This window comes from Populus alba, chromosome 5 (genome assembly GCF_005239225.2).
Source record: "Populus alba chromosome 5, ASM523922v2, whole genome shotgun sequence".
Classification (NCBI taxonomy): domain Eukaryota; kingdom Viridiplantae; phylum Streptophyta; class Magnoliopsida; order Malpighiales; family Salicaceae; genus Populus; species Populus alba.
The window spans coordinates 995321-1018990 of NC_133288.1; the positions used below are offsets into that span (position 1 = coordinate 995321).

At 33.3% G+C, this 23670-nt stretch overlaps 2 protein-coding genes across 3 annotated transcripts; both read left to right on the forward strand.

Moving 5' to 3' along the window:
• Positions 1-5207: 5207 nt before the first annotated feature.
• LOC118035002 (solute carrier family 40 member 3, chloroplastic) lies at positions 5208-10975 on the forward strand. Its single transcript, XM_035040486.2, has 14 exons — positions 5208-5744; positions 6342-6555; positions 6677-6740; positions 7257-7381; positions 7464-7553; positions 7636-7812; positions 7918-7992; positions 8187-8288; positions 8365-8482; positions 8562-8708; positions 9143-9249; positions 9338-9451; positions 9757-10096; positions 10727-10975. Exons 1-13 carry the CDS (start codon positions 5596-5598, stop codon positions 10048-10050), a joined length of 1776 nt encoding a protein of 591 aa, XP_034896377.1. The 5' UTR covers positions 5208-5595; the 3' UTR covers positions 10051-10096; positions 10727-10975.
• Positions 10976-15416: 4441 nt separating this feature from the next.
• On the forward strand, positions 15417-19218 carry LOC118035001 (uncharacterized). 2 transcript variants are annotated; one of them, XM_035040482.2, is made up of 9 exons: positions 15417-15857; positions 16376-16903; positions 16983-17048; positions 17234-17400; positions 17527-17683; positions 17779-17866; positions 17947-18347; positions 18466-18570; positions 18643-19218. In XM_035040482.2, exons 1-9 carry the CDS (start codon positions 15726-15728, stop codon positions 18937-18939), a joined length of 1941 nt encoding a protein of 646 aa, XP_034896373.1. In that variant the 5' UTR covers positions 15417-15725; the 3' UTR covers positions 18940-19218. The 2 variants fall into 2 exon arrangements, with proteins under 2 accessions (XP_034896373.1, XP_034896375.1); XM_035040484.2 differs by having other exon boundaries at positions 15419-15857; positions 17782-17866.
• Positions 19219-23670: the final 4452 nt, after the last annotated feature.

The following is a 23670-nucleotide window of genomic DNA, read 5'->3' on the forward strand; positions in this document are numbered from 1 at the left end:
CTACTCATGAATTTAAGATATGTATTTATTCCCAACTACAGGCTATGCCTCTTTTTTTTTTTCTCTTTTTGTGTTGTGCCCATGTCTACAATTATTGTTGTTCAATGATATATTAGTGTTATGTTTGATATGATTTTGGTAAATTGATTTTTAAAAAAAAACTTTTAACTCATAGGGATAATTAACTCAAAATGTTACACATCTAAATTGATTTGTTTTTTGTAAATAATTAACTAATTAATTAACTGTTGGAGGGAGGGCTATACTGGTTTAATTCTGATCTCTACAAATCTGTCTTTTGTTCGCGTGATATTTCAATAAATAAATAAAAATTGGGTATTCTTCACATCTAAGGCTTTTTAAATAAAAAAAACTATATAAGAGATTTAATTGAAAGATATAAAAGTAAAAATACAGTCCAATTCATATAATATAAATATTTTATCTTGAGGCAGATTGGTTTTTTTCTTTCTTAGTTTACGATTAGTAAGAAATATTAGTTAAGATCTTAATCTTCAGCTTATAATACACTCTTTCATTTGATTTTAAATAAAAATAACTAAAAACCAAATATATTGTAAGAAATTTTTCACTCAAATCTTTTAATCTTTTTTTTTTTTTAAAAAAAAAACTGTATTAAGATCATCTTAATGCAATTTTCCATGTAATACACAAATAAAAAATAAGTACGTGTCCTTTTTTGGAAAAAAAAAATCTTTATTAAATATTGAAATATTCGTATACATATATAACAATAAATGGTTTGTTTTGTTATTACAAGTTGGGAAAAATCAAAATTGGCCGGTCCGTTAGGAAAAATATGGATGTGATAGATAGATAATAAGGTGTCCATCATTTAAGTGCCATTGGGAGGATAAACCAATCCATATGATAGCATGATTACCACTACAAAATAGAATGTTAGTAGCAATTGTTCGATATTTATACTAATATTTTAAATAAAATGTCATTACAAGCACATATGTTAGCTAATAAACCCCCATTTATTTTTTTAGTTTTAAAAAAAAAAAAATTAATTTTTTTTTTTTTATTTTAAATTAATGTTTTTTTAATGTTTTCAAATTATTTTTATGTGCTTATATTTAATATAATTTTAAAAAAAATAAAAAATATTATTTTAATATATTTTTAAACAAAAAAAATATTTTTTAAAAAAATCAACAGAATCCTATACCTGTCCTAAATCATCGTTAACATAGTTTGGAAGCTGGGAAGTCAATTGGTGGACATGACAGAAAGACCAGAAAAAGAAGTGAAGCTGGAAAGCTGCGAATGTAGACGGAGCCCTAGCAGAGTTCTTAGGCAGATAGTGTTGCTCAGGGCTGTCTTTTTACTGGGTTGAAAGGGAAAGTGTTGTATGGTGAAATGCAAGACAAAACAATATACATTCTATCCAGTTAAACCATTCCTTCTGAGGTTTTTGCCTTGTTCTCACAAAATTATAAAGGCCTTCAATATTTTTTTCGCAAGTATAGTTGTTTTTTTTAGATTAATATTGGTGTTCAAGCTTAATTTATATATACCTTCATTAATTTTACGGATTTTAAAATTAATGATTATGTAAGTCTATAATAATCCTTGAGATTTGTTGGACTCGAATTGTGATATCTTTAAAGAGCAAACTCCAAACTTGACTAGTTGAGCTTGACTTTTTTTTTTTTTTTTTTTTTTATTTTTTTTTATACTTTTTTATTTAAAACTTTATCTTGTCATGGTGGCCATCCTCTAATTTAATTGGCTAGCGTGAGTTTTTTAATAAATCTTTTGATATTTATTATAAAAAAAAAAAAATAGAAGGATTAAAATTTTTCTTACCGGATGTTTACATCAAGATTTCTAGATTAATTAAGGATTTATGCAGCATTTCACACTGCGTTGTTATTTCAAATTTCTGGAACAAAAACTTGATGATATCATGATTGGACACTAAAAATTTGTGTGTATCCATATTTGCCTCGTATTAAAAATTCCGAATTAAAGCCTGATTGGCTTTTTGAGAAAAGAGAGTACGTAATTGGTGTTTCATGAAAATTTTTATGATGTGTATCAAGTTTTGTGGATACAAATGGATTAGTTCGATACATTATATGATTTAAGTTTAATTGATATCAAATTTGTAATTTAAATATCTTGTACATCTGATGCTCTCTAACTAGAAAAAAGCCTAACGGGTTGATTTAAAGATTTAGATCATGTTTAGAAACGTGAGTCAACCTGTATTTTTAAAAAAATTAAAAAAAATTATTTTATTTTATTTTGCTAAAAATTATTATTTTTTAATGTTTTTGGATCATTTTGATGTACTAATTTAAAAAAATAAAAATATATATATTATTTTAATATATTTTTAAATGAAATTAAATATTTTAAATCGTAACCATAATTTTAAATAGATATTTAATAAACCCTTACTAGCTACGACTCAGAGACCCCTTGGGCATGAAAATTTGATTTGATTTGATTTAGAATTAGCTAGCAGTGTCTAAACCTACTTAATTAATTGACAATTTCCGAATTTTGGTAAAAAAATAAGTAGAATATAATTATTGTCCACAGGTGATTTTCCTTTCTATAAAATGGCAACCTCATTTATTATTTTCAAATGGAAATCAAAGCGAGAATATAGCTACAATTATATGATCATAATAGTGCCCTTATTCATCAATTTCAACTATATATATTCCACGAAGAATATAAAGCTCCACATTTAATAATTAATCAATTAAGATTTCTAAAGAAGAATCCACATGTATTTTCTGATTTGGTGTTACTGCTAATTAATTTTTTCTAGGAGTAATTTCACCTTTGCGGAGATTGATTGTAAGGGAGCTGGATCAGATACTTCAAATCGTGTTCAATGGGAAAAAGAAACTTAAGCTCGAGAAATTTTACAAAATCATCCTTCATCGACCGAGAGATGCTATTGTTCTTGGCATTTTTCTTTCTAATTGTGCCCAGTGCCCGCCTTAATCTTCACACAGCCATGAATCTAGCTTGCAAGAGAGAGCAAGCAACTTATTTATTTGATAAAATTATAATTTAATTATTTTTTAAAATTTTGAAATTTCCCTTTTTCAAATGTACTTCTATTTATACTGGTTAAAATTAGAGATTTCTTTATAAATGAAAGATATTTTTAAAAAAAACTTTTGATTTTGCTAGTTAAAAGGAAATTAAAGCTTGAGGTCTATTTTTAAGCTTGACTTTCATAAAGCTTTGGATTCTGTTATCTGAGAATATATATATATATATAGATGAGGTTATGGCTTGCATGGTTTTTGGCTCTCGTTGGAGAGAATGGATATGTCAATGCATTTTCAATGCTAAAGTTTCTACTGTGAATTCCTTTCTTAGTGAGGAATTTTTGGAAAGGGGTCTGTGGTATTGTTGCCGAGGGATGTAGGATCTTAAAGAAATGTTGTAATTTGAGTTTTTTTTTTTTTAATTAATATGATGTTTTGACTAATTTGTGTATATTTCAACTAATTTTATAAATATTAATGTTAATGTTGTGATTTGAGCTTTTTTTTTTCTTCTAAAAGAGTGTGCTTGTTTTAAATAAAAGAGATTCTGTTTTGGAAAATGTTTTCAAAATAAACATTGAAAGATTAGTGAATGGAAAAGATTTATATATAAACCTCTCAATGTTTTCTAATATAAAGAAAAATATTTTAACACGGCCATTTTTAAAACACATACATTTCTTGAAGAAAAAACAATTATTATCTTTGACACCGCGCGCTTCCTTTATCTTAGTACCATTTACAATTAACAATGGAGAATAATATTCTTTTAAAAGAGAAAAAAACTTAATAACATGTGTCTAACTAGGATAAAATAATTTATATGAAAATATTTATCACAAAACAAACACTTACCTAGAAAAACTATTGAATTGAATTTTGTTTCAAATTTTCTACACCAAATAAACCTACCACAAAAGAAAGCCACTAATTCCTTATAGTAGGATTGAAAATAATCAGTAAAATGATCCTTCCCTAACCCCATCAGCTCAAAAGGATCATATTTAATTTATCTAAAAAATCACGAAATATAATATATAGCCTTCTAATCAGTTGGATCAAGACCAGAGGAGCACATTAATGCTCCTAAACATGGCTTAATCTACGTGGAGATTTTCAACAACATCCTTCATCTACCAAAGCTATTTTTAGTGAGACAATTCTTCAGGTATTTTTGCTCTCTTTTAGAGGGCAGGGCTCGGGATGCCATGGAACGGGATATCACCAAATCTATTCTTAGTGAGACAAACTTTAACATATAGAACATGGTCCATATTTAATTGCATATATATATATATATATATATATAATAGTTTCATAATCAAAATCAAAATTATACAACTTGCACATGCTTAACGAGTTGATCTGAAATCTAAATTGGTATAAGATGAAAGAAAAATCAAAATTTAAAACTTAATTTACTTGATTAAAGAATTAGGTTAATTTAGTTGCTTTGAGTCTAACTTAGACTTAATAATCAGAATGTTATTATTTTGCTTTTTTTAAAAAAAATAATTATTTGAAACTTAATCCTCCATTTGGATCTTATCTCATATTAAATTTTATAACTTTATGCTTAAAATTCCAACAGCTTCCGTGGTTGCTATTTTTTTTCACTAACTTCTATTTGAAACTCATTACAATTGAATTTAATTATAGTTTTTTATTTGAATACAATTTATAAATAAATTGAATTTATATATTTAAAAGAGATAAATTTTAATTTATTTTATCTTTTATATTACCCTCGTCACCTTCAATTTATTCTTTTAAAGGGTTTTTTTTTCAAGTAATGGATAAATGAGTGTTTTTTTTATAAATAATTTTAAAATTAATTTCTCCTATGTCAATCATAAAGATAAACCTTTAACTTACTTTATATTAATTTTTAAATTAAATTTTATTTAAAATTCAATTCTTAACTCTTAATATAATTAAAAATATAAAATTTTATCAAAACCTTTGAAATTAAATTCAATTAAACGAACGTTGCTGTAATATTACGATTTGGTCTTGATTCTGAAAGTCCTTAATTTGTGTTGAACTTTGTATGGCAGCATGGCAAATTCTAGCTGGTAGCTAAGAGCCCACCAAAACCTAGCCCACAGAAACTTCTAAAGTAAAATAATAATAATAAAAAAATACAAAAAACAATAGCGAGCGAGTCCTCAAAACTGATAGCCACACAAGCAAGCAAAGCAAGAAGCATGCAAACTCCCACTTGAAGTTGAACTGTCCGCCTGTATCGGGACTCTTACAAAACAAAGCCACCATAGTCCACATAGATAAGGTTTGTTCTTTCACCTAATCCCATCAAAAAACCTTTCATCCTTAGAAATCCCATATCAAAAAGACCGCATTTTTACTCTCTGATTATCAAAACATGACACCTTTATTTCTCTCATGAAACCAAACCCAATAAAATTTAGCCAAAAGGGTCCTTGAATTTTGAATCTCCTCAAGGCTGCATGAGTATTCAAGACTTGTACAGTACTAATTGTTTTTTCTTCAAGTTTGTTAACTTGAATTTGTTAAAGTTGAAGTCTTTGTCATGGCTATGGTCACAGTTTCACAGTCTTTCAATTTTCATGGATTCTTTGTTAGAAAAGCCTCTTTATTGCCATCATCTGCTTCGAGAGTTCGCTATAGCATCAATGATCGAAGATGGTTGAATTTGGATTCAGCTTCAAGTTCTTGCAGGTAGTTTTGTTTATTAGATATTTGGATTTTGTTTGGTGTGCTTGGCTGTTGAGAAAGTGAAGGAAATGAGAGAATTTGGGTATATTGAGGATTAATTATTGATTCTTGGGAGTTATGCACATCTAGGTTTTGAAGATTTAGTCGGTTTGGCTTGTAATTTTTCCTGGAAATGGTGAAATTTGAAAGTTGTGTAGTGTTTGGTTGCTGATAAAATGCAAATGAGGAAAGGGAAATATTGGATATCAGTTTGTATATTGCTGTGCGTAATTCTGTTATTGATTTAACTTGAATTGAATTGTTACATTTTGAAACCGGAAGAACTTAACAATTGGGCTGCTTTAAGTTTTTTTTTCTAAACAATTGTTAAGAAAAAGTTTTCTTTTTTCTGGACCTATTTAGCTGCTTATAACATCTGGTTCTAAAATTTTATGCCTTTTTTTTTATATGTATATTTTCTCGATGTTTCTATAAGCCCAGCTGATAGGAATAATTCTGAGAATTTTGAAACCTGCACAAATTTTGCTTGAATCAGCTGGAAAATCAAATTTTTGATGAATGTTCTAATAAGCAAATTAAATATTACAAATAATTTTGCAGGTTCAGGAATTTAAATTCAAGGTGCTCAATTACAAATACTGACTTGCACTTGAGCAATGTTCTCACTGAGGATGAGGCACCACAAGATTTATCGGCTGCTGAGTGTGACTGTTCAACCCCCATTGTTCATCTCAAAACAGATATCCTTGAGAGTGAATCTCTTAGCTTACTAGCTGAGACAACTTATGTGGATAGTGTTTTGACAGCGTTGCCTGTATGTCTGTTGGCTTTTATGTTCCTTTGTTATTTGATTCTTAAGTTGGGACCCCTCTCCGTATTATGATTGTCAAGTATCAGCATAGTATTCTCTCATTGCTCTGTTGTTTTTGTCCTAGGTTTTATCAGAGGAGGAGCAGAATGCCCTTGCAGCAACTCCAGCCCATCCAGTTGCATTGTATGGTAAGTTTAAGGCTCTTCTGCCTCTACATAACTAAGCACTGCTGTTATCTTGAAAGATGTGAATGTGCTTAGAGTCAAACTATGCGTTACATTCTACCTAATCATATTTGTGCCCTCAGTTTCCTGTGTCATGTGCCACTGGTGCTTTCTGAAATGACGTTGACGTGTTCCTTTGGGTCTTGCAGATTGGAGATCCCAGTCTCTTAGGTTGAAATCAGATTTTGATCCTATAATTTTTTTGTTCAAGAAAAATAAAAGTTTTTTTTTAATCAGCATCTAGGTGATTTTTATATTGGAACCTAATGGTGGAAGACCATTAATTTGCCTGATATTGCAGCTTCACTGCTCAGAAGGTGTTTTGTTTCTTTGGTCTACTCGTGTCCTTATAATAGTTCTTCGCCTTTTATCAAAATTATTGGCTGTTTTTTGCATGACGATGCTTTTTTGTCCTGTTAAAATGGAAATACATCCAGTTGATGTCAGATCATCATAACATGAAATACTTGTGTGTTGCAGCACTTTATGCTAGTTCTCTAGCTGGAAATTTAGTGGAACAGCTGTGGAATTTTGCTTGGCCTTCTGCTATTGCGTTGCTTCATCCTAGCCTTCTACCAGTGGCGGTCATGTGTTTCTTCAGTAAGGTTGTGATTTTGCAATACATTAAACTGGATTTGTTTATTTGTAGCTTCAGGAATACTTTCTAACAAGCAATGTGTTAAACAGCTTGCCATAATTGTTGGTGGCCCTTTGGTTGGCAAACTCATGGATTATTCTCCCAGAGTACCTGCATATATGGGTTTAAATGTTGTCCAGGTAATTTTTATAACACCATACATCCTAGCTGGATATAGACTATCTCTTGCAGTTCTTTTCTTTATTATTCTGTTTATGTCAGGCAGCTGCACAGTTGTTGTCTGCAACAATGATAATTCATGCACATACTGTTTCACCTACTTCTGTGTCATCTGTTCTTCTCCGTCCATGGTTTATCGTACTTGTGTTAGCGGGGGCTATCGAGAGGCTATGTGGAGTAGCTACAGGGGTTGCTGTGGAGCGTGATTGGGTCATACTGGTATTGTCTTTCTGTGCAGTCATTATTGCCAGATTCTTTAGTGATTATTGTTTCAATCTCCTGGAAACTTTAGCAATCTCTAATGCAGTGTCCTTGTGTGTACAGTTAGCAGGAATGAATAGGCCTATTGCACTCGCACAAGCAAATGCTGTTCTTAATCGAATTGATCTTCTCTGTGAGGTGTGCATGGACTTGTATAAGTATGACAATAGTATAATTTCTCATTACATATGCCATGAACTGCATCTAACCGTAAATCAGTTCACTTCCATTGGTACTTTAGACATATAACATAAAATTAATTTGAACTTTCATAATAGGTACCCCTTATGGAAATTTACTTCTAGTAGATCTCTCATTACACATGATTGCAGATAGCTGGAGCATCAGTATTTGGAATTCTTCTCTCCAAGTATGAGCCAGTGACTTGCTTGAAGTTTGCTGCTGCTTCAATGATCTGGTCGTTACCAGTCATGGTAATCACTTTCCTGCTATCTTCCTAGTTTAAAGAGTGTTCTGCTGTCATTTCTGACACCTGAATCCATTTCTCAGATTGGTCTCACATGGTTAACCAACAAGCTAGCCACCGGGGTTCTTGACCGTCCAAGATCTTGTCAAACCTGCTGTGGAGAATCTCCTGAAGAAGCTGCGGTTGTTGCTGGCAGTATAGGTAAAAGTTAATGCCATTGACATTCTAAAGTTAGGTCACTGTTCTAGCTAACTTCATGGATTTGTTTTTGAATAACCAGTGGATAGAGGTCTGGAAACTATCAAGCTTGGGTGGAAGGAATACATGCAGCAGCCGGTTCTTCCTGCAAGCCTTGCCTATGTGCTCCTCTTCTTCAATGTTGTTCTTGCTCCAAGCAGTTTGATGACAGCATTTTTGACACAGCGTGGTACCTTACAAACTCTTTGCACAATTATTATGCAATTATCTTTATTAGAGAATTTTAGGCAAGTTATAAAAGGGCTTTTTACAATTAGCATCACCGAGATTTTGTTGTGCTATACTTGATTTCTTAAATCACCATATGCAATCATCTTCTTTGTTCAAATGCACACATGTATGCATTGATTAGAAACTATTGTCATTGTATTGGATGGTTGGTTTTGCTTTATTGAATGAAGTTAGTCACTGCAAACTTTGCTATGTCAGCAGAAAGCAAAAGAAGTGATTTTCATGCACTAACATAATTTCATTTTTCTTTTGGTTTTGAAATGCTGATACTTGGAGATTCACTTCAAATTGTATATGAGCTTTTCAGTATCAAACCATTTTCTGACTTCTTTGAATTCCATGCTAACTCCAAGAAACCATATTGTTAAACAGGAGTTAATCCATCTGTAATAGGGGGCTTCAGTGGATTATGTGCTTGCATGGGTGTTGCAGCAACATTTCTGTCAGCCACTTTGGTCAAGCAACTTGGCATTTTAAAGGTTACATCCTCTGCTTGTTGTACTTGTTACAAGTCACCTAGTATTTGCTGCTCTACTCTGGCTCTTATAGTTTTTTGTCTTCAACCAGGCTGGAGCAGCTGGACTTGTATTTCAGGCTTCTCTTCTCTCCTTAGCTGTTGCTGTGTATTGGAGTGGGTCTCTTTCTCAGCAGAGCCCTGTACTCTTCTTCTTGGGATTGATTGTAAGCATTTTCATTTATTTGTGTTCTTGTTTTCAATTCTAACTTCAGAATTGCTATCACAAGTATATTTTTAAAATTTATCAAAATGGAAAACTTCTTATAAACTTATCAATTAAATTTGACTCTGGGTTGTAGCCAGAAGTAGCATTACCTAAAATCTAATCTTTTAGAATTCCTTAACAAACACATGCTGTTGATGCTGATAGATGATGCTCATGTCCCTGCCCATAAATTCTTGCTTTTCATTAATACTAAGCTGTTAGTTCAGGTTTCTGAGAAAAAAATTGATCACCCTCTATATGCAGGTATTATCAAGGCTGGGACACATGTCATATGATGTTGTGGGAGCACAGATTCTTCAAACTGGGATCCCATCATCCAAAGCAAATCTTATAGGCACAACAGAAGTTTCTGTTGCAAGTTTGGCAGAGTCTGTAATGTTGGGAGTTGCAATAATAGCAAATGATGCTTCACATTTTGGATTTTTGGCTATGCTATCTCTTTTATCAGTGGTTGGGGCCGCATGGATGTTCTGCCAATTGTTGTTGAATCCAACGGATGAACAGAGAAGTCTTTTTGCAGTAGAATCCAACACATGAACAAACAAACATCTTTACTCTTTTGAGCCTCACTTTAATTCTTAGTGTAAGTATTTATTTTTCCACACGTGCTATATTGATTAAGTTGAAATGGTAATTCTTAATGTTGCATGATGCATATTTTGTCTTTATCATCTTTTGATTATCTCCAATCCAAAAATTGGTGAGTCGTGACTGTTAGGGAAGGTCTTCAATATAATTCTCCCATCAAACTTCCAAAATTTTGTTATCTTAAGTAGGTCTTATTTTCAAGTTGGCATGAAATATAAAGTTTCCATTCACTTTTATTACCATGTGTTGTTCTCCAGTCTAGCAATTATCGCCCGAGTGCTGAAGGCTTCACACATTTGGCTAGATGTTATTAGAAACTGTTGAGAATGGCACATAGATATATACCAGTCCGTACACTGGAATGTCTTGTTTCCTGACAAGTTGGTAGACTTGAAATTAAACTAAATTTCCATAATAGATGACTATATAAACTTTTATTTTCCTTTTTAAAAGAATGGTTTTGAGCTCGTTGATGGTGGTAGATATGCTGCTCTGAGGATATAGAGGGCTGGCTGGAAAAAAGAAAAAAGAAAATCATATTCCTTCATAGATTTTCAGTTGTTTTGCTGAACTGAAATATCACCTTATCTAACAATCTCTACTTCTGATTTGTGAACAATTGCAGCCATTTGAGTTACAGAATGCAGAGGCCTTTTGACTTAAACAGGAGCTAGGATTTAGCTGTAATACCCTTCAGGGTTGCTATGAAAATTTTCCCAGAAGAAGGCTTGAGGTATATCTGTTTCAGTAGTCACTTCCTGCTCGTCATTGCTATAATGGTAATGTTTATTGTATGGTCTATAGCATGCCTTCTGTATTATATTCTTACCATGTACATGACAAGCTTGAAACAAAGTTCTATTCTTACTAGGCATATCCTACTTCACGCACAAACATGTAAACCAACTTGTAAATCATTGATCAATCCAATTCTTTTATATCAAAAAATGCCTCTCGACTATTGGGTTTATATCTATTTTGAAAGTCCACTAGGTTCCACTGAGCCAACTATTATCTTACCTAATTTGAAACCTGGTCCTGGTTAGAAGCTGGTTAGGCAGTCATCAGATTGACTTGCCGAGCTAGGACAGGTTTAACAACAATGGTTTGGAGGGAAAGTCCTTGATTCAATAAAGCAGGGAAAGCCTTACTTGAATATAATATAGCAGCTTAGGTTGCCGTTCTGTGTAGGATATTGGTTAATGTAGTTTCAGTCAACTGCACGTACCCGTCACGCTGGGGCATTCCTATTCATTGGAAACAGTCCCACAACAGTTATTGTGTTGCTTTCAATGATGATTAATGTTAATGGTTAAGATATTCTAGTACGATTTTTCGCACAATTAAATAGAACTGTAGATCGACCATACCATTTTAACTCAAAAGTATTATTAATGGGATATTTCTCTTCTTATATCCAATTCATTAACCTCTTGACTCAACACTTCAAAGTTACTGTAATCAGCTTTTCCACATATCGAAGTGGGATGGTTTAAGTGCCCATTTATAGTAATGCCGTGTTTCAAACTGTGTTTTGCTTTTAAAAATATGTATATGTGCTTCTGTTCCTTAGATGTGTGTGGATTGAGAAATTGCAATGTTCCTTACATATGAGACTGTAGATTATAAAAGCTATTTAATTGTATTATGAAAACAGCAAGACCATGAAATAATTCCCAACCATTCTCTTACTTGACAATAGTGAAAAACATCAGACACCTCTCCCTACCTCCCCCCCTCGATTGGATAGATGTCTTTCTTTTCTTTTCACTTCAAAAGTCCATTTCTTTTCATCTTTCAAGAAAAGCAGGAGAGAAGAAAAGAAAGTGAGGAAAGGAAGAAAGAGTATCGATTTTACATTAAAATCGTAGCTATTATATGAATTTCAGGTAGCTATTATGGGCTATACAATGTCAAGGATTGGAATCGTAGTTAAGCATGGGATTTTACATTAAAACAAGTTCCACAATTCATAGATGATGAGAAATTCACTTGAAATAGTTGTTTTTTTCATCAATTATATTTTTATTTTCGCTGTATTTTCTATTTTAGACGCGGTCTTACAACTAAAAAACTTGGGTCATTAAAATTCTAATTTTACTTTATTAAAAAAACTATTAAATGAAGAATTTTAATTATTAATAAAATATGGAAAGAAATAATAAAAAAACACATTGAAAGTTGGAATTCTTTATTAGCTTTCCTTTGAGTTCTTATCATCATATAGTTTTAGTTCTTACAACTCCTATATGAGGTGTCATCATATAGTTTTAGTTTTATTTTTAAACTTGGCTTTAAAAAACCTATACACGACTAAACTTACAGGAGGAAAATAGCAAGACCCTCCCCAATAATTCCCTGCCATTCTTTACTTGGCAACAGTGAAAAACATCAGAGGACACATCTGCCTCCCTCGATTGGATAGGTGTCATTCTTCTCTTTTCACTTCAAAAGTCCATTTCTTTTGATCTTTCAAGAAAGCAAGAGAGAAAAGAAAAGAAAGCGAGGAAGAGAAGAAAGAAAAGTGTTTGATTTCAAGTTACAAAGCTTCTAGGGAGAGAGGGCTAGAGACATACACGAGAATCAAGACATGGCAAAGACAAAATGGGTCAGTCAGTAACACAAACACAAACACACACATACACAGAGGACCATATTAAATCTTAAACTGAAGCTCTCCCGTGTTTATCGCTTGTATTTTACGCCTTGTTCTTTCTTTATTTCTTTCTTTTCTTCATCACAGCAACTTCACTGCCTCTGTCACTTGTCAACTCAACATGCATTTAACTGTTTCTGGGCCTGCTTGATTTCTTCTCATCGTATGTGATGACACAAAGATACTTTCATGATATAAATAAGTTTTTCCCCCCAAAATAGCCTATCTGAAATTAAAAAAAGAAAAGAAGCAAACTCCCACAGTTAGACAAAAATTAGATAAATAGTACACTTCATGTAGTTGTGTTAACAGTACTTGGAATGGTGCAGTCCTTGGAATTGAATAAAAAATATTGTGAAGGTTACGCTAATTAAATGTAATGCAACCTTTTAAAAAAATGAAAATTCTGTTAAAATTGTGTTGATTTTTTGAAAGTTACTATTTAAATTTGTACAGGTTTATTTATTATTATAAAAAATTAATCAATATAAAATATCTTCCAATCGAAGGGAAATCCAACTTTTTTTTTTAAAGTGTTTTTAATTTATTTTGGATAGAATTCAATTTATAAAAATTACAAAAAATTTAAAAATATTTTATTATTTGTTGATTATATCAAATTTATCATTAATTTTTTATTGTTATACATTTTTTTTTTTATATCAATACATCAAAACATTATAAAAAAACATCAAATTGATGTTATTTATATGTTTTTTTTTTATGGTCTTTATATATTGATATAAAAAATTAAAAAAATTATATTGTAAATAAAAAAAATCATTTTAATATAATTTTAATTTAAATATACTTTTAAAAAATATATTGTACCACGGTACTGAAACATTAATCACTTAAAATTTAAAATTTCTAATAGCAAAAAAGAAGAAGAAGAAGAAAAAAGAATTCACGCGCTAAAACTCAAGTTCGTTTCAGCTTGAATAATCACATTGTAGAGACAGATTATTTTTAAAAATCATTTTGTCAATTGTCTAATAATTGTTTTTCTATCTTGAATGGTGAATATGATTAGCTAGAAAAGGCGTCCATCCTGAGCAAGATTAATCATTAGATTAGAACAGGTAGACAACGATAGACTATGAATTATATATCGGTGTTTTTTTTTTTTTTTTTTGAGAAAAGAATAAGCAAAATCAATGGTTTTTCTTTTCTTCTTTAACAATGTGAAGGGGTGACAGCTAAAATCCTTAAATTTGACACCAGTTAAGAGTCTTAAGACGTCAAGACTATATCAAAAAAGGGGAGAGGATAAATATACTCCTTAAAGGTTATCATATTCTCAATTTGATTCCTCTCAAAGTATATTTTCCAATTAAACCCCCACATTGTTCAAATTTAAAAATTGAATATTAAACATGAATTAATTAGACGGGGGTTTGAATTACACAACGATTTGATTGCTTCATAACTTAATTCAAGAAATTGTTACATTGAGAGATTTAGATTTTATGTGGTATTGCTTCTCAACATGTTTTTTTTTTTTATATATATATATATATATATATATATATAATAAAAAGTAATATGAAAAGGTATAAAAAGCGGGCTTAATAGAAAATGGGATAATAGTTGGAGGGTGAAATTCTCATGTAAAAGTAGTTTGGAGCTATGAAAACAGAAGATATTAAGGGATAAAAAAGGGAATCCCAGCAATAATATTTCACGAATGGCGAAGTGAATGGCTTCCACGTGCATGACCAAATAGAGTTGTCATGTCATTTTAAAGCACAAGCTCCACGGTATACATCCACCCTACAGAGCTAGGTGAAGCTTATTTATTCTTCCTAGTAAAATAACGGGAAAACTTTAATATTTATCCCTAAAGTATTTTCTAATTCCTAACTCAAACATTCTTGACATTTCTAATTCAGTCTTTAATCGGTTTTTATTAATTTTCTCATCAATTTGTTTTTCCAAATTGACATCTTTTTATAGCTCAAACTATCCAATTTAGATGGGAAATATTCATAAACAGTGGAAACATGACCCAATTGAGAAATGTCTTAAGCATTTGGGACCTAATTGATAAAATATGTTGTCTTGAAACTCAATTGAGAATGGATATATACATCAGTGACTAACTCGAGATTCCCTTAAAATACTATACAAGGTTAAATTGCGTTGGGTTGAGTGCTTTTTTTCATCTTTCAAGAACCTCCAAGCCTTTTGAGAGAAACAACACCATGCTCATTTCCCAAAACTAAAAAGAATTTGGACAACACAAAGCCCCCACACTTCTCCCAAAGATCCTTGAGAATTGACATTTCTTGATCCACATTGATAACCCACCTTGAAAATTAGGATGATGGAGGGAGAGAGAAAGAGGGTAAACTTCACTTCCATCAATCCCAATATCAGACTCACAAAAGAGAGAAATAGCATGTGAGTTTAGCAGATTGGAAAACCAAGAAAAAAGCTCCTCAAACTTCTCACACTTTCTCCATCATTTCCCAGAACCAAAGCCCCCACCCTCCATCATTTTCAGTTAGACAAAACTGTGAAAGTAAACAAACCAAAAAATAAAAAAATCATTAAGAACGTAAAAAAATACACTCAAGAGTCATGTTTCCATGATTTACATCACTTTTGTAGTCTTATTATATAAATATAATCTTTAAGCCTATACACTTGTGTTATTTGATGGTTTAATAAAGTGTAGAAATACTTTACATTTAAAGAAAATTTGTTTAAAGTGGTAGAGGGTTTTTATGGCAAAAAAAAAATGCTCCTTTCACCACTACCTTCTGTTGATGTTGGTTGCCACAGTTACCCATCTTTTCATGTCTATTGACACTGATAGTTGATATATCACTTGGTTTGTTCGTGTTCACTTTTGACTCCCTTTATTTTTCTCTCTTCAACTTTCTTTATCATCACCAAGCCATGTGTTGAACTAGAAATAAATAAAGCCTTTCAGCTCAGGAGAAAAAAAGGGAGAAGACTGGTTATGGGGTCTTTGGGACGTGAAGCTTCAAAGAAGATGGCAATGTGGCTCTATCCTAAGGTTTCAGGATTTAATCCTTCTGAAAGATGGGGTCACTCTGCTTGCTACTCTCATGGTGTTGTTTATGTCTTTGGGGTATCTATAATCTTCTAACAACATCAACTCTATATTTCATAATGCATAGAGAAATTTCTCTTTGTTCAACTATATGTAATTTTTTGTGTGTTGGTGGCCTCTATTTATAGTTTTTTCTCTGTCAAAACTTGTAGTTGTAAATCTTGTTTCCCTTTGTTCCTCTATGTACAACATTAGGCAAAGAAGACATATACTTTCTTCGTGTATTTTAGTTTTTTGCTATTTTTTTGTTTTCTGCTCGTTGTTGAAAATGTTGTCTGAAGTTTCTCTATTTAGTGTGGCAATTAGTATTTGGTAGGAAGATGATTACTATACATATCCTGCTTTCTAGATATAGATATGTTTATTAAAAGCTGTGGCTGTTGCTTTCTTGGTAAAATATGGCTCTGTCAACTATTTAAGAACTGTGTTTTCTGAAAGAAATATCTAATTGCTTTGTGAACTGCTAGCAAATTGATTATGCTTTTACTAAGTTTCAATTTCTTCACTGAATTGTGATATTTGTTTCATCATTTCAGGGATGTTGTGGGGGTCTTGATTTCAGTGATGTTCTAATGCTAAATCTTGATACAGTGGTTTGGAACACTCTGGCAACCACAGGTCAAGGGCCTGGTCCAAGAGACAGCCACAGTGCTGTTCTTGTGGGGCGTCAAATGATTGTGTTTGGGGGCACTAATGGCTCTAAGAAGGTGAATGATCTTCATATATTGGATCTTGGGACCAAGGAGTGGATAAGCCCTGAATGCAAAGGCACTCCTCCTTCGCCTCGTGAAAGTCACACTGCAACTTTGATTGGTGATGATAGAATCATAGTGTTTGGGGGAAGTGGAGAAGGTGAAGCAAATTATTTAAATGATTTGCATGTTTTAGACCTCAAGTCCATGAGATGGACTTCTCCAGAGGTTAAGGGCAGTATTCCGGCTCCTAGGGATAGTCACAGTGCGGTTGAAATCGGTAACAAGCTTTTTGTGTACGGTGGTGATCGTGGAGATAGGTATCACGGTGATGTGGATGTGCTTGATACAGATACAATGACTTGGACAAAGGCATTAGCTTCACTTACTCTATTTTACTCTAGAATTTTGTGGAATTGAAGCAAAGATAATGGTTTTTATTTTTTAACAGCTTGTTGTGCAAGGATCTTCGCCAGGTGTTCGAGCAGGTCATGCTTCTGTGAATATTGGAACAAAGGCAAGTCATGGCACTAAAATAGATTTGAAAATTAGACTAGTTTTTCTTCGGAATGTTATACCCTATTCTGTTGTCTGTGCTATTGATGCTCACCTGTTTTTGCTTGAAGGCTTTGATTCTTCGATGCTCCTTTATCAATTGTTGGCTTTTGAAAAGAGATTTAATGTGCTTTTCATGGACTGCAGCTTTATGTCATTGGAGGTGTTGGGGACAAACATTACTACAATGATGTTTGGGTGCTTGATGTGAGTACTTGTTCATGGACTCAACTTGATATATCTGGCCAGCAACCTCAAGGGAGGTTTTCTCACACTGCGGTTGTCACCGACTCGGATATTGTCATCTATGGAGGGTAACTGAAAGTTTTTGTTTCGCATCTGCAGCTTCTGTTGTCAACACTGCCTCCCATAATCTTCATGTATCTCCTAATTCAATTCTATATGTTTGTATGTGTGTGTGTGTGTGTGTGTATGTGCAGGTGCAGAGAGGATGAGCGTCCTCTCAATCAGTTGTTGGTCTTGCAACTTGGAGCTGAACATCCCAATGGTCGATACAACATTTCCATGTGCAAGATCTTTGGACAACATTGGAATCAAGAAAAGAGAAGATTTCTCCCAGGAGCAGAAGATATTTCGGTAACTAAACTATTTACTCTCAAAATGCAAACACTTGAGCTCCTGTTAAATATGCCTGTTCAAGTTGGGAGGGTTATTAATTGTTTTCTGTGAAGCAGTCAGTGTTTCTGGGAAACAATGAAATAGACATGAAGGGCTCATATGAATCAGAAGAATCAAAGCAACCTTTTCAGTTCAGTTCAGGTAGTTTTAATAACAAAAACCTTGTCCTGAGTAGCACGGATGAAGGCTTCGAACATGATTAACTCCAACGTTCCTTTCAGATACAATGCATCATAAGAAGATAAGAACTACAAATTCAAAGGCATGGGAGATTGATTTAGAACAAGAAGAGCATTCTCTTTCACCCTCTCACCATTCATCTCCGTCACAGTCCGACCAAGAACAGATTCCGGTTCAGAAATCAGTTGATTCCCTCACATCTTGCAAAGGACTTAATTTCTTTAGGCAGTTAAACAAAATTCCAAGAAATTACCAGGCTGATAGTGTTGCAAGTAATCAGAAACTACCTAGACTTGTGATCCAAAAAACCCGGCACAGGCTCCAAATTTCAAGAGAGAATAAAAGAGCAGAACAATATGTTCATGCTGGGTTTGGCAGGCAAGGAACACCATTCCCAGCAGTGGAACATAGACCCATGGAGCCAGGGTGTACTCAAAACCTGGTAAATCATTAAGTTGATATATGCAATGCAAAACTTTGTCAATTACAATTTTTTTTGTCAATGTTTTTCTTCCTGTTCTGCTAATACTTGCTTTTCACTTTCTTCTCTTTCTCCATAGGTTGGTGCTGAAGTTCGAGGTAAAGTTGACGGAGCCTTCGACTCAGGCCTTTTAATGACTGCAACTGTTAATGGGAAGATTTTCAGAGGGGTCTTGTTTTCACCTGTAAGCTCCTCATTACTTCCCTCATTTGCAGTATATTTCGAACTCGTATTGAAACCTAATTTTATCTATCAGGCACCTGGTTTCGTATCGAGAGGGGCAATTCTAGCTCAAAATCATGCATCACCAGCAACTCAAATCCCCATTGTTCATCAATTTCCAAACTCCAATCATACTGATACCTTGAAGCCTTCTCATCATCCTACAACATTCTCAGGACAAGAATCCAGTCATAGTTCTCGACAAACTCAAGTGACCAGAACATATCCGGTAATCAGAGCTGCTCCATCATTAGCCAAAGAATCAAATCCAAGAAGTGATCTTCAAGGTGTGGTTCTAACACTAGGAGGACCTGCAAGTGGTCATGCATGACCAATCTGAAGTTCAAAATGTGTGGTAATTAATTCCATTTCGCCTTGTATATCTAAACTAATTTTCCCATTTTATGATGGTGATAAAATTCAGGCTTAAAGAGTTGGGCAATTTGGCTAGTCTGAACTCCAAGCCGGTCTTTTGTGCTAATTAACCATCAGGGCAATTGTAAGTTTTCTGTAATATTAAGAGCTTAAGTGACACATTTTGATCCGATCTCAGTGTACTTAGTGTTAACTAATGATTCAATGATATCTACAAATGTTGGGAGTTTGTATACACCTGCTTAATTAAATTGTTGATAAATTCTAAATGTTTTCAATAGCAAATTTAGTACGTGATTGAACACTTAATTACGCAAACATGTTTGTTTAAGTTGAAGAATTCGGACCTACACCCTTCGCATAATTGAATTACCAGAACCAAATGCATGTTGAGCAGTTCATTAGACTGTTCATGTGGATTCAGCGATTGAGTGGACCATTGCCATGCAGACTAGACCCTGCATGGCTGTTGGGTGGTTCTTGGCTGTCATTCATGTCTACGCTCTTTTAGAATTTATATTGTCCTTAAAAAAAATCTGTTGATCATTTCATGGTGGACGGTAAGGGATTGTTGTTGCAGACTATTAAATTTCACTTAAGTTTTCATTCCAAACTTAAGTTAGACTAATATTTTTTTTATAAACGTAATTCTATATATAAAAAAACTCTCCACAACTAGAGTTCTAATATTTTTTTTACTGAAATTTAATCTTGATATGATATAGGTTTTTACAATATAAAATCCAAAATTAGACTAGAATTGTGAAAAGATAAAAAAAATAATGAAATTGGCTTAAACAACGTCTTCCAAGCCTATACATACCCTTTATAGAATAAAACCATAAAATCTCCTAATTAAATTTGAGAATGATTTCCATGAGGTCAAATTAAAATTTAAACTTTTATAGTTAGACTAGTCATTTGCACCAATGTGTTTTTTTTCTTAAGTTAGCCCAGTTATATTTGTTCATATTATGAGTTTATTGGGTTATATATTTATGATCTAATTGTGATAAATCTACAATTGACTATTAATAATTATCAGATTATTTAAAACTATCTACATTAGATATGGTTACTTATTCAGAATTTGGATTAAATATTTTGATGAGTTTGTTTTAAAGGGTTATAAAATCAAACAATTATGTGATATCTCTTCATCTTATCATATAATTTGTTTATGTAATTAAACAAATTATATAAATTATTTAAATGTAAAATCTTTGTGTTTCTTTATGAAATTAGTTTCAAGCGATTTAAAATGAGATTTTTAGAGAATTCATTGGTTTTTTATAAAAAAAAAAAACCATATAAACTTCAAGTGATTACATAAACTTTTTGTTAACTGAAAATGAATAAAAATTATAATATTGCTACGATAGAGATGAGACTCGAAGTTTGAGGACTTTTATAAAATGTTTTCAAAAAAAAAAAAAAAACTAGAATCCCAGTGGGTCCCAAGGAGTACAAGATTTTAATTGGTTTAATAAAGACATGGATCCCACTGTACACCTTGGAAATGTAAGAGCACAGCGCCCGCGCATCTCGCGCGATACTGTCCTAAAACCCCCCACTGGGAGAAAGAGAGGGTAAAAAGAGTCACAATCAACCGTCTGATCTGTCCCCACGTCATGATTTATGATTGATGATGATTTACGAAATTTTACTTATTGTCACTGCCTGTCTTATCATTTCAGAAATGACATCTATCCTCTCCTTGTGACTGCGTCATCCATGAAAAAATTAAGGGTAAATTGCATTTTAAGCCCTATATATTCAATGACATTACACTTTATTCCCTATACTTTCCCATTTCACCTCTCACGCATGCCTCCAAAGAGTTCCAATACGGTCCTTGAAGAATGAAGACCCACCATCATTTTCTCTCACTTTTTTTCATGTCCTTTCTTATCTATTGTCTTTTCTCTCAAATCCCCATGATATTTTCCCAGTAAAAAAACTTTAAATATTAGGAAAAATATATTTAAATTAAAATATGGCCCATTATTATGTTCTGTTTGATAGAGAAGAATGGATTTTACGTGGAAATAAAATCGAAAGGTTGTATGAATTCCATCGTTTGGGAAATGGGAGTGAAATTAAGGAAGAAAAATTCCCGTAAGGACCAACTAATCTTTGTCTCTACAGAACTACGGAAAATCGAGAGGAAATTGCAAATGAAATTTAATGATTTGTATCAATGTTATTACTCTAATTTTATTTATTATCTTTTTAATACATGCTATTCTTGATCTAAAAATCAACCTTTCATCCTCAATTTGATTTCATAATAATTTGTTTTAACTAGATTTTCGTAATGATAAATCAACTAGATTTTCGATTTTCGTGATAATAAATCAACTAGATTTTCGTGATGATAAATCTCTACAGTGTTTGTTTCTGCTCCTTAAAATGGCTACTGCTATATATGAGCTAGAAAGTCAAAGACAGGTTCTGTTGATTTTGCTTATCAAACAAAGGACAAAATTCCTTTTAAATATTGGTTGAAGTTGGCTACAAAGTTTTCCGTTGAGGTAAGTTGTGACTGCTTATGCTGGATGGAAAATGAGAGTGTTAGCGTGAGCTGTACAGTTTAGAAATTAATATTAACTTGTAAAATCTAAAATAAAAATTATATTTTAATATTTTATAATTTGTATATATCTTGATATATATGGGATTAACGTTACTTATCTAAATGGTTATCTTGAAAAGAATTTCTTTATAAGAGAACTTCTCTGTAACGTTTTGAATAATAAAAAAATAAGGGAATGTACAAGGCGGCTGCTCTCCTAGTTACCAGAGAGTACTGGAGAAAGATGAGAACATATATCTTGGAGGGCAAAAAGCTAAGAGTTCCACTTGAAGAAGATACAATAGGGAGAGGGTAAGGAGGAAGCTCTGCTAGAATCATAGACTTGAAACCCGGCCTGGCCCGGTGGGTCGACCCGGGACCCGGCCGTCCCGGGGCCGGAACCGGGCCGGGTTGAAGAAAAAATGAAGGAAGGAAAAACCCGGTGTGACCCGGCGACGCGGTTAACCCGGCAAAACCCGGTTTCAAACCCGTTGATTTTTATTTTTTTTTGTTTTTCTTTCACTAAAAAAAATAAAATTGACCCGGCCGACCCCGTCAAGACCCGGTCAAAACCCGGAATCCGGATTTTGGACCGGGCCGACCACCGAGCCAGGTCTTAAAACTATGGCTAGAAGTATTGTTACCTGAATTTCATGTTCCAATCAATTTCCTTTCAATCTGACTCTGCATTTTGTACTAATGATGAGAATGGAAGTTGAAATTGAATTAAGTTTTGCTGAATTATTCATCATAATATTAAGTTTTAGGTGGTTCTAGGCTTAGGAGCATCACGCTATCCATATCACGTAAAGCTCCTCTTCTTCTATCTATATATTCTCTTTAATATGGCGTTAAGGATGCATATATATCTTGAATTTGTAGAATTCATTTGAGAAACTGCAATAAAATGAACTGAAGCTTGAAAAAAAGTAAAGGTTTTATTAGTTCAAACTAAAAAATATGAAAAAACAAAAGGCACGCGTCAGACCCTATGGCTTATGAAGGAGGATAGCTTATGAAATGTATGCAATTCAAAGTAGTAGCAAGTCTCCATGCACTCTTCAATGAAGTAAAACCACCTATGTCGCCAATATGGGTTTAAACCATAGTTTTAAAACCCGGCCCGGCCCGGCGGGTCGACCCGGGACCCGGCCGACCTGGGCATGGGACCGGTCCGGGTGAAGGCCAAAACCCGTTTGGGAATTGGCCCGGCCAGACCCGGTCGACCCGGAGGGTCGACCCGGGACCCGGTCCACCCGGCCAGACCCGGGTGAGACCCGGTCAATTTTTTTATTATTTTCCCTGTCATTAAACGACGTCGTTTAATGACATCTGAAGACAAATGATTTTGAAGAAGAACGAAGCACTTAACAATAGATTACTCTGTATTTGAAGAAGAACAAAGAACTGAAAAGGAAGAAGAACGAAGCAATTAACCATTGATCTCAGCGAAAAAGGTTTGAATCTCCTTCTTTCACTCTCTGTTTTGTTTATTCTTGGCCCCTTTTTTATTTTTGGCATCAATTTCAGTTGCAAGGTTCAAGTTTTCAACCGGATTCAAGTTCTCTCTCCCCCTCGAGTCTCTCTCTCTCCCCCTCTCGCTCTTGTCTTTCTTCTATGCATTAGCAGATAGCAAAAGCTAAGCTCTTGTCTTCCCCGTCAGCTGTTGCTGAGGCTAAAACTGAGTTGTCATCACCCCTGCCTTCATCAAAGCATAAAGCAGCTGACAGTGATAATTTTGAAAAACAAACATCCGAGAAAAGGATCTGTCTTGATGAAAAGTCAGAATCAGCATCAGAAGATGCTGTGGTTGAAGATCCTCCTGTATAACAACACTGGGCTTGCTGCGGCTACCAGTACTTGGTGGTCTCGATTGCTTGGAAGTCTCCAAGATAATACAAGTCTTGTAGGCCATCAATCCCGTATAAAATAGTATAATTGAATTGAGAGTTGCTTGATTTGTATCTCTTGACATTTTAGCTGTTTGAATCAAACGAAAAACTAGCATTTCGAATTGTTGGAGCCTGTTAGATATCCCTAGTTGCTGCCATGGTAACTTTGAGCGCTAACTACTTCTCTGTTATGGGTTATAATCATTATTATGTTTCTTGC